This window comes from Poecilia reticulata, chromosome 19 (assembly GCF_904066995.2).
Source record: "Poecilia reticulata chromosome 19, P_reticulata-male-v2, whole genome shotgun sequence".
In the NCBI taxonomy this organism is placed as follows: Eukaryota; Metazoa; Chordata; class Actinopteri; order Cyprinodontiformes; family Poeciliidae; genus Poecilia; species Poecilia reticulata.
The window spans coordinates 3,636,826-3,648,049 of record NC_088848.1 but is presented as its reverse complement, the minus strand read 5'-3'; the positions used below and the strand labels follow the sequence as shown (position 1 = coordinate 3,648,049).

Here is an 11,224-nt window from a genome sequence, read left to right as displayed (position 1 = left end):
ATAAAACAGTTTTCAAAAAAACGTATTTAAATGTGATTATCATATTAAAAAATTAATGATTTCTGGATTACATTTTACTCCTTGATATTTACAGAAACATCGCCATCTGCTGGGAAAAAGTAAACAACTGGTTTTAGTTCCTGAAGCTAATTACATAAAATGAAAGCCGCAGTAAGATTTACCCCCAAAAAGCATATCTACAGGTGGAATATACCTGTATTGCTTTATTCGGTAAACTATATTTTACTTGAGTCCTCTTATAGGCTAAATTTAGTTTTATTGGATTGCGATAATTGATATATAAGGCACACTATTGGAAAAGAGAAGCTAGTCTAAAACAGCTGAACGGTGGGCACAAAACAACGACACATTTTATTTATATGGATAACCTGCTTACGTTTCTCTGATCTGATCACTTTATCCTTTTTAAATAGTACAATTTTCTAAGTATAGTTCTAAGAGTATATTTAATATAAGTATATTTAATATAAAAAATAAAGAATACGCATGTCTTAGTAAAACAAATAGAATAGTTTTTCCAAGTTTGACTGAAAACACAAAATATAAAATGTTAGTATGTATTAATTGAAATCTATGTAATGCATAAATACAAACATGTGAATCGAGAAAATTAAAGTCGCTTTCACTATGTCCACGATATAACTTCCGGATGTGACGTCACCGTTGTTTTCGAAAAAGCGGCGGTTTGGGTTTTTAGCATCTCATAATGAGGTAAATGGATAACTTTTCACCGCAAAACGTTTTCAAGGACCATAACTAAACGTACGTACGCAGTCTTATCTAGTAACTACATGTGTGTATGTTTGAATGTGAAGCCGTGTTTCAAGTTGAGACGTTTTCCGTCTGCATTGAGAGCAAAGCTAAGCTAGCTAAGGCCAGCTAACGCTCGCGAGTCAATGCGCTGCGCTGTTGCTAGTAAAATAAAATTCAAAAGATATAAGTTGAGATGTAATTCTCGTTTGATTAGAAGAAAAACCTCCCAGTTTGACCATTGAGGAGAAAGCAAGTAAACAGTCAGCAGTAACTAATAGTTATTCTACATGGGAGGAAAGATTAGAACACAGTTGTAGATGTTTCGTCCCACAAAGGCAAATCGACATTTATATTCTTACTCAAAAGGTACATTAGAGCTTTAAAATGTGTTGTAAATGTGGGTTTGTCAAATTAAATGGTTACTTGGAAATTATCATTACTCATTTTCAAACTTCTAAACATCAATTTGAAAATTGCAAAGTGATTTCTATCGTATTTCTTTAAACTTTTCTTTTTAATGTTCTGTTCAGCAGGTAAACTGATCAATCAAAAGGGGAAAATAATGTTTTCCAAGTTCAGTTATTGAGCTTGGACAAGATACCAAACCGCTTAAGCTCCAGGAAGTTATAGTATATTTATTTTTTGCGTTATCCTTGGAGTTGTGTGTTATTTGTCATGGTACATTTGGTGTCGTTTCGTGAGTTTTGATTTATCTTTAACACTTTGAATTCCAATTAGTAACATTTAAACCCCCAAAACTTTTTTCAATAAAAGCATCAATAAATGCCGGTAAATTTGAAAACAGAGTTACTGATACAAATTACACTAATTTATGTGACTGCATCTTTTTGGCTATTTTGACCATTTCTCATTTTCTGCAAATAAAAACTACATTTTTGCTTGGAATTTCAGAGACATGTTGTCAGTAGTTTGCATAATAAAAGAACAATGTTCATTTTACTCAAGCATATAAGAAGTAAAATCAGAAAAGCTGATCATTTTAAGTGGTTTCTTAATTTTCTCCAGAGCTGTAGTTACTTAAGAGATGTAATAAAAAGTTTTTGTTGTTATCACAATGGAACTGCAAAATATCGTGATAAAACTTTATATTGCCCAACTCTAATACCGAGTATGGGACTATGGATGAAAATGAGCATTTTGCTAAACATTGTACGTTTATTAATGTGCACTGTCCTGTTTAAATAATCAATAAAGTATTTATGCATTTACTCTTTGCACTTCAAATTGGACCGTACATAATTGACATGGGCTTATGAAAACATTGACTGAGAAGGTATTTATATTTATCAAGGTTTCCCCCAGAAAACTTGCTTAGCCCGGTGGCTGGGCGCTAGGTCAGTCATTCATCCAACGGCCTAACGTGTTTTTGAGTTTAAACATGTTTAAAGTTGACAGGAAATTTTAAAATATCACTTAATAATTATGTGTTATTGAAAAATTAGAGGATTAATACCTGAACACTAACTATAAAGTCTTAAAAAATGCAAACATTGAAAAAAAAAAAACTTAATAAGCAATGCTTAGCCTGGTGGGGGCACAAGTAAAGCCTGGTGGCCCACCAGGCTTATAATACATCGAGGGAAACTCATTTTTGTCAGGTTTCATTTGACACTTTTAGTCAATGTTTTACATTCAATCTAAACCTTTGCGGTGAACTCCTTTGCAGCGCTTCGGCCATGCAGCCTCAACAGTCTGCAAAGGAGCGAGGGCTTCTCGGCCGACTCTGTGCTGGAGACAAGAAATTGGAGGGGAAAACCTTCTACCTCGACAACGTGAAGAAACGCTCAACCACCCTGTTGCTGGAGGTCATTCCTCTGTTAGGAGGGGTGAGCATGCATGAAAATCCTACAGGAGCAGATGATGTGGGGGGAATGCACCAGTTTATTTTATAAAATGTCCCATCCGAGCAGAAACTGACGTCCTGTTTTTTTTCTTCTGAAGAAGGTTGAGAGCTTCCTGCATAAAGATGTCACCTTTGTTGTGACTGGAAGCCAGGAGAGTCTAAAAGAGGAGAAGAAAGGTGAAGAAAAAGGGACAAACGAAGGAAGCCAGCATCTGATGAAGAAGCCAGATAATTGCCTCAGCAAAGACAAACAGCCACCTGTGAATCCTCGACTGGGGGTAAAATATTCCTCTAGCCTCCAAACAAACTAACATGAAATGCAGTTTGCAAATGTATTCATAAGCTTTAAAAATTGGGCCAAACCAGTAATGTTTAATGTGGGATAGAACAACACAAAGTAGCATATAGTTATGAAGTAGAAAGAGGAAAAAAAATTACAAATACAAATCTACACTTGTGTTACACTCTTTACTTTTATATTGCATGTTATATATTCATTTATTTATTCATTTAGTCATTTTTAACAATCCATGCACAAGTCAAAAAATAAAAAAACACAATGCTGACAAAACAACAAAACAAGTGCAGAAATAAACTATTTAAATTTCTGTCAATAGCAAGAACATGAAGCGTGGACTAAAAATAGTTGTTGGATCGTATCTTCACTTTTTTAATACTTAAAGCATCATCAAAATCAAAGCAGCAGAATCTATATAATGTATATTTTTCTAAAAGCTAAATCGGTAGACAAATTCATAAAAGAAAACATAATCAAACACTATTTTATTTGTTTAGCAAGTGATTTTTATAATTTTTTATTTAAATAGTGAAAAACAGTTTTAACATCTCATAACAATTATTCCACACCTGAAACCCTCTGATTGTTTTAGTTTTTTAAACAAATCCCACTCTAAATTATTTTTTTAATTTTTCGAGCTTTGATTAAAAATGCATTCTTCACCTTTCAGAGTTTTTTGAAGAAAACAATGTTTTCTTTTTTCCCCGTTTTACCTTTATGCCCCTGCTTGTGTTGGTTTATCGCATAAAATCACTACAAAACAAACTGAAAGTCGTGATTGTAGCATTGAAATAAACGGTAATCATGCTGCGTACTTTACTGCACGTGTGAGCTGGTTTTGTCTCCTCAGGCTTGTGGCAGCCGGGGGAAGGCTCTTCTTGAAAAAGCTATGTGCAACAACGTAAGTAAACAATAGTAAAATAAATTTCAACAAGCCTTTAATTGTGTAAAGTGTTGAATTCTGCTCGGTGTTTTCTGCAGGAGCGGCAGCAGAGGAGCAGCGTGTTGTCCAGCGCGTGTTCATGGGGGGTCAAGATTTTGTATGTGGACGGTATCCTTTTTAGTGAAAACATGCAGTACTCAGCACTTACAGCAGGTGGCGCCACAATCTGCTGCATCACAGCTGAAGCAGTCTGTCAGTAAATGTCTTAAATTCTTGAAATTATCCTCCTTGTCAACCTAAAAAAATGCATAAATTGGATTTCTTGAATGGGAAATATTATTGTTTTCTAGATTCCCCAGGATTTTCACCTTTAAAGGAAATAGTTGATTATAAAAATGTGTCTGTTGCTACAGTTTGGTAGTTTGTTGTTCCTTAATTTGCTGCCAGATGTCCTTTTATATCTGAAGCATTTGAGTCGAGAGAGCTTCAGCGCTAAACCCAAAAGGCCTGAAGTAAGAAAAGAAAATATTATAAAACTTGTAGATTGCATATAAGTGCACTGAAAACAATTGCTCACATATTTTTAACAGCAGAAACCTGTCTAGATGTGTTTTAAAGTTTGAACTCTGATGCGTTTTTGTTCATATTTGTGTAGAAGTCATCCACCAAACAAAGTGTGCCTGCTGTCAAAGGTTAGTATCTGTTCTCCAGTTTCATATGTCTACTCTACACTAGCTAATGTAATATTTTCTGATTGTTTTTATCACAGCTACAGCTTTACGAGCTCCGTATCTTAAAATTGAAGACGCAAACCGGTGAGTTTCTCCTTTTTGTTTAGTCTATATATACATATACATTCAAATAAACTAGAATAGAATTAAAATGTATTTTTCTCAAAGAAAAAAATTGGGAAGTCAAGTGAAATTATCTCGAAACAAAAGTAATATTGTGTTTTTCAGTGGTGCATTTCACTTGAATTACAGTCTAATTCAAGTGAATTAGACTGTAATTCACTTGAATTACAAGTGAATTACAGTCACTTGTAATTCACTTGTGACTTACAAGTGAATTACTTGTAAGTAATTCACTTACTGTGTAATTTGTGTGTAATTACACACAAATTACACATTTGTGTGTAATTACACACAAATGTGTAATTACACACATTTGTGTGTAATTACACATTTGTGTAATTACACACAAATGTGTTGTAATTACAAATTACAACACATTTGTAATTTTTCATTTTGAAAAACAAAAAAGATTAAAGTGAAACTATGTTGTGACATAAGTAACTAAAAAGTATATTTTTCTTTAAACTACAGATGAAAATACTTCACCAAGTCCCATTTAGTAATTCTCAATTTAAAAAGAACAGAATAAATCCATCCATGATATTTTTTGGGGGAAGACAAGTGAAGTTATGTTGAAATTAAAGTAATTAAAAATAATATTTTTCCCAAGAATAAACATTTTTCACCAACCTCCTTTTTTATTTTCAATTAAAGACAAAAAAAATGTCCTCAAAAATATTTTTTAGGAAGTCGAGTAAAATTATGTTGAAGCAAAAGCAACTAAAAAGTGTATTTTTCTAAAAATAAATAAACGCATTTGGAAATATTTTACCATTTCCCCTTTTGTACATCTCCATAACAAGAAAAAAAGATCCTAAAAACATTTTTGAGGAAAATGTAGTGAAATTAAGCAGAAACCAAAGTAACACTGGGTCCTTCAGTCAGGCTGCTTTTCACTCCAGCTGACTTTCCTAATTGAACTCGTTAAGAGGTCTCATCATGTAACGTGACGAACGAACCCCAGAGGATCCGCTCCCCAAGGGGCCGCCGCTGAGGCGTATTCCATTTCTTTTGATGAGGCGCTGCTATGCATTCCTGCAGGGGATCTCCATGTGCGAACACATCCTTTCATTTGGCCTCTCGTTAAGTAATTGAAGTGCTCTGGTTAATGTCTGGAAAGCGATCCCATTAGATCTGGAAGCCCAGCTGGGGCCAGATGAGCCGTCACATACAAACCACCTTTTTTTCTGTTTCCTCTAATGAACAGAAATATTTTTGCACCCTTTTCCCCAGATTATTCCATAGGAATGCACCAATCCACGTTTTCCTGTTCCGATACCAATGCCGATATCTGAGGTTCAGTGCTGAACTGACTTAACAATTTCCTTTTTATTAAACACAGATATAAATCTACTGAATTGCAAACGTATTTGGCCAAAACATGTAAAAACAACACAACTTTAATTTGTTCTGTCTGTGCAATTAGGAGTATAGCACTAAAATAAATTACAGAGAAACTAAAACTGACACATAAAGCAGGTCATCTAGAAATAAACTGCAACAAACTTTCTTCCAAAGGGTTCAGAAAGTGCAAATAGGACTTCTAAATTTTATTTAAAATAATTAATAAAGCAGGACGTCGCTCAGGACGAATAGATTAATATTTAATAAATACAAGTCCAAGCATTGTTGTTTATTTTGTGTTTTTATCTTATTTATTTTTTGCAACAAAACCAGGAAGTACAAGCCTCTGCACATGCAGTCTGTGGCTTTTCCTTCTCTGTACTTCTTGGGTCGATTCAGTCCCTTCGAATCTCCTCCTCCTCCTCTGTTTGGGCAAGGAAACGATAAAAAGAGGTTTGTTCTTTTATAATCTACCCTTCATTAAACCGCTAACCACGTCCCGTCAGTTTTTGGTGTTTACTTTAGTTTTTCTATCTGTATTTAGGGAAAATAAAGTTGAAAACAACTCAAAGGAAAAATCCCCGACCCAGCTGAGCTGCAACCCGTCCCCGTGGCGGCCGCGCAGAAAAGACGCTTCCTACTGCGAATGTTGTCGTGAAACGTTTGCGAATCTGGAGGAGGTGGGAGTCTTTCTTTTTGGTTTGTTTCTGTATTCATATTTTTGGCAGCTTTCATAGTTTTTTTTGCCGTTGCAGCATTTACAGTCGAACGCGCACCGTTCGTTTGTGCTTGACGACTCGAACTACAAATCCGTGGATCAGATTGTGGCTGCGATGCTTCCAGGATTCGACCCAAACCCGCCTCAGCAGCCAGAACAAAGGTAGAGTTTCACCAATATTTACAGCTCTGTGTCGAAATATCTACTTGTTTCTAAACCTTTTTACTGCGTTTGTTGGGTTTTTTTCATGTGATGGATCAATATATATATTGGTACATAATTGTAGAAGGAAAATGCAGCATTTTTATCAAATAATAGGAAATGTTGCATAGATTTGTTTTCCTTAAATAAAATAAAATGGAATGGAATCTATTTATTTTTCTCTACATCTCTGTAAAGGAATATAAAATAAATATTTCTCGCAGGAAGCCTGTTGCAGTAATCAATTTATCACATCATGAATTAAATCAATGATTTCCATTCTGATTATTAATATTCTTATGAAAGTACATTTTGTTTACAAAAACTTCATAATCCATTTTATTTATTTTGTTTCATTTTGATTGATTGTTTTTGGTTGTTTTATTTTTGGTGTTTAAGATGAGAGCTCGTTTTAATTCCTCATGCGATTAATTGATTATTGTGACGGACTCGGCTATCGGTCCTTAATACTCCAGTACTAAGAAGTGATCAGGGTTTTATTGCCCCGATCAATAAAACCACAGAAATCTAGATTGACGTTTGCAGTTGTAAAGGTCCAATTGTTCAACACGTATGAATAGTTTTGTACGACAAAGTATGAGAAATGAGAAAAATAAAACAATAAATCATGAGAATGAATTTGTAAATTTACTTTATTCTCATAATATAACCACTTCATTTCCAAACTACTTTGTACTCGAATGTATTCTTGTAAGACTATAATACTACGACTTTATTCTCGTACAACTTTATTATTTTAATTTCGTGACTTTATTCTAATATTACTATGAGTTTCAGGGTTTCCTTCAGTGTATTATTAGCCTGGCGGGCCACCAGGCTCAGCATTGCTTATTTATTAAGTCTTTTTAAAATGTTTGCATTTTTTAAGACTTTATAGTTGGTGTTCAGGTATTAATCTTTCAAAAATACATAATTATGAAGTGATATTTTCAAACTTCCTGTCAACTTCAAACATTTTTTAACTCAAAAACACGGCGGGCCGCTGGATGAATGGCTGCCTTAACGCCCCACCACCAGGCTTAGCAAGTTTTCTGGGGGAAGCCTCGACTTTATTCTCATAGTTTTAATTTGTTTTATTTTTTTAGTGAGGCCCTAATCCCCCGTCTTACTTTTGTAAAACACAGTTGACATTTTTAAACCACAGTTCTTCAGTTTTCCTCAACTTTTCTCTTTTTTTATTTCTCTCCTTCAGTCGAGCGTCGACTCCTCTGCCTGTCGATGAACTAGAACTTTGTACTGATGCTGAAGTGGAGGACGCTGTTCAGGACCTCAAAAGAGACGATTCTAACCAAGCAGATTTAAAATTTACAAGCCGAAACGTTTCATCTGACCCGACTGACAGACACGTCCAGCCTGAGGCGTCCAGCCCGACGATGCCTGTCCTCACCATTGAGCCTCTGGACCAACAGCTGGACACGTCCTGTCCGGACGCTCCGGATCCGTACTCCCTGCCTCCGGTTCTCAGCCCACAGGTTCCCTACTCCCACAGCATCATGGATCCGCACAGCCCGTACCCAGATCCCCCTGTTCTCAGTCCTCAGAAGTTTAGCGCAGAGGAAACTCATGGACTACAGACTTGTGGGTCAGCGCTTCCCCTGCCTTCGTTACTTCCTGCGTTTTCAGATGGTTTGGAGGAAGAAAAGGGTGTAAAGTTTCCCACTCGGCCTTCGAGTAGATGGAGTTCATTCCCTCGATTGTCCGCCGCGGCACCAAACCCCAGGAAGCGCTGCAGGTCGGCCAGCCCCGAACACAGGAGCAGCAAGAGGAGGAGGACGGCCGAGAACGCACGCTTCCCATTGAAACCACAAACTGACAACATGGTGGACGCTGTGGACCGCTTATCGTTTGATCCAGTACGGCGACGTTTCCCTGAGACGCTCAGCTCTTTTTCCGTCTCTTTCGCTCAGAATTTCACACCGACTCTGTTTCAAATGAACTCGGCAGATTTCGGTTTCCCTGGAGACGACGACAAACCTCCAGCTGCGATCTCAGATCGAGACGCTGAGCGTTCGCATCGCCACTCTGCCTCTGAGTGCATCGAGCCGGCGCTCATCCCGGACCTGGCAATGCGCGCCGCTGAGTCGTCGGACTCCGACTGGGACCGCGGCCTTCTGTCGGCGCCGGCGCCGCGGGTGAGCGGCGAGCTCGACAAGGAGCTGCTCCACCGGCCGTGTCCCTGGACGCACGACAGCAGCTACGAGTCGCACCTGCACACCGTCCTGCAGCCGGCGGCGCTGTGCGGCGAGGACGTCGACCCGGCAACGTTTTCCAGAACTGTGGTGCAGATTGTTGAGGTTCAGCACTGAGTTGTTGGGTTTTAAACTTTTGTTTTTAGTAACTGGATGGATTTGATGAAATGTCAAATGTTTTTACACTGAATAAATATTTAAGATTTAAAGTTTTATGAGTTTATAAAGTTACTGTTTTAAAGGGGCTACGTATCATTTTTTTCCTTATTGCCTCTTTGAATTTATGATTTTAAACTTTTTTTCTTTCGTTCTTTTTAGGGCAAATTAAATCAATTTTATCAATTAATCAAATTTTTGGTTTTGAAAATTTTATTTTTGGAAAATATTTAGTAATTTATTTTTTACAACAGTGTATTAGGGTCACTATTAGAAAACAAAAATGAAAAACTTACAAGAATAATATTGTACAAGACTGAAGTAGAAATAATACAAGAAAAAAGTCGTATTATTACCAAAATAGTCATAAAATTTATTAATTTATTCTGGAATCATTAACTATTCTCATAATATTGAGTTTAATTTGGAAATATATCTATTATATTTCAACTGTTCTCAAATATCATGACTTTATTCTCAAAACTTTATTCTTTAAATTTTGACTTTATCGCTACGACTTTGTTTTCGTAATATTACGAATTACTTCTCGCCGTATTACAATTTTATTCTTGTTTTATTTTGACTTTATTTTTGTACGACTTTACTCTCGAAATATTTACTTTATTCTTGAAATATAACTACTGTACAATTACAACTTTATTCTCATAATATTGCAGCTTTAGTCTCGTAATATTATGAATTTATTCTAAAAATTCTGACATTCTCGTAATTTTATTTTATTTTTAATATTAATATGGCCCTAATACTCCATAACACTTTTTTTTATTCATGTATTTTTAACTTCTTTTTCCTTTTAATTGAAAAATAAATTAAAATCGTAAATCGGAGTACTCTGACGATAAAAAAGTCCGATTTTCTTGTGAATATCGCGCCGCCCTTTCTTCCTGGTTCTCTGCGGTTTGGACCCTGATGTGAGGTTCGGTTTGTTTTGCTGACTGCGGTCCGTTCAGTATTTCTGTCCGGGAACACGCGGCGCTTTGGAGACGTTAATGAGGCCGCTCTCTGAAAGGGCAGGCGGGCTTCACTCAATTACTGTAAGTGCTGCGCCTGGATCCGGTCCCACATGAGACGCGGACGGTCCAACAGGCGAGGCGGCGTTCATACGGCTGACGACACAAAGTGTCAGATTAACGTCTGAAGGTGGGCCAGAGGATATTTCACACTACTGTGCTGGATTTTTTAAAACATTTTTTTAGTTTAGTTGTTCTCCAGTAGAAATCTAATTTAAAAGTTGTACAGTGTCTTTTTTTAAAATAAATGTTTTTAGCCACAAAGGCGTTTATTTGCCCTTCATCTAAGCAAATGCTGATGGAGAGAAGTGGGAGGTGAAAGGAAGGGCAGCTGCAGGTCGATGCGTCCTGTTGGCTCACCGGACCAACTTCCTGCTGGCATCAACAATGTTTGGGTTTAATATCAACAATATTTGGCATTTAATCCCCATTTTCTGCGTCCAGAGTCCATAACTTTCCAGATCTGAAGGGGTGGGAATTTATCGTGAAAACATTATCATATGGATTTTTATTTATTGTCTCGATAAATTTCAATTGTTAAATCAAAAACAAAGTATTATCAAATATTTTATTTTTACTATTTTTGCCACTATCAAATATCAGTAAATTCGAGTTATTTACAAGAGTAATCTTTCAGGAAAAAAGCTTTTTGCAGTACTTTTACGGCTCTGTACTTTTAAATTTTACTTGAGAAAATGCTTGAAGAAATTTTATTGTATTTTCTAGACGTATATCGGCAGCATATGCCCAGTGTAAAATTTTTATGCAAAAGTCAAAAATGTACGAGTAAAATCTCAGGAATTTTGAGAGTAATCTCAAAATGTTATTATTTTCCCAGAACGGTACATTCTCAACTGATCAAACTCAGAAATTTACATGTTTTTTTTCTAG

General features: G+C 36.2%; 1 protein-coding gene across 3 annotated transcripts; it reads left to right on the top strand.

The window, feature by feature from the left end:
* The first annotated feature begins 650 nt into the window (after positions 1-650).
* On the top strand, positions 651-9,355 carry dbf4b (DBF4B-CDC7 kinase regulatory subunit). 3 transcript variants are annotated; one of them, XM_008436652.3, is made up of 12 exons: positions 651-732; positions 2,462-2,621; positions 2,737-2,916; positions 3,787-3,837; positions 3,918-3,987; positions 4,267-4,331; positions 4,475-4,511; positions 4,589-4,634; positions 6,351-6,470; positions 6,562-6,697; positions 6,773-6,897; positions 8,150-9,355. In XM_008436652.3, the coding sequence occupies exons 1-12, from the start codon at positions 728-730 to the stop codon at positions 9,261-9,263; spliced, it is 2,109 nt and encodes a 702-aa protein (XP_008434874.2). In that variant the 5' UTR covers positions 651-727; the 3' UTR covers positions 9,264-9,355. The 3 variants fall into 3 exon arrangements, with proteins under 3 accessions (XP_008434874.2, XP_008434875.2, XP_081456657.1); XM_008436653.3 differs by having other exon boundaries at positions 653-783; XM_081600531.1 differs by having other exon boundaries at positions 665-787.
* The last annotated feature ends 1,869 nt before the right edge of the window (positions 9,356-11,224 follow it).

What these genes read in the sequence shown, in the direction of transcription:
- dbf4b (XM_008436652.3), top strand. An exon ending in CAAGATTTTGTATGTGGACG is followed by an intron (nt 3,988 to 4,266) that starts GTATCCTTTTTA and finishes ATTTGCTGCCAG; the next exon opens with ATGTCCTTTTATATCTGAAG. An exon ending in CAAGGAAACGATAAAAAGAG is followed by an intron (nt 6,471 to 6,561) that starts GTTTGTTCTTTT and finishes ATCTGTATTTAG; the next exon opens with GGAAAATAAAGTTGAAAACA.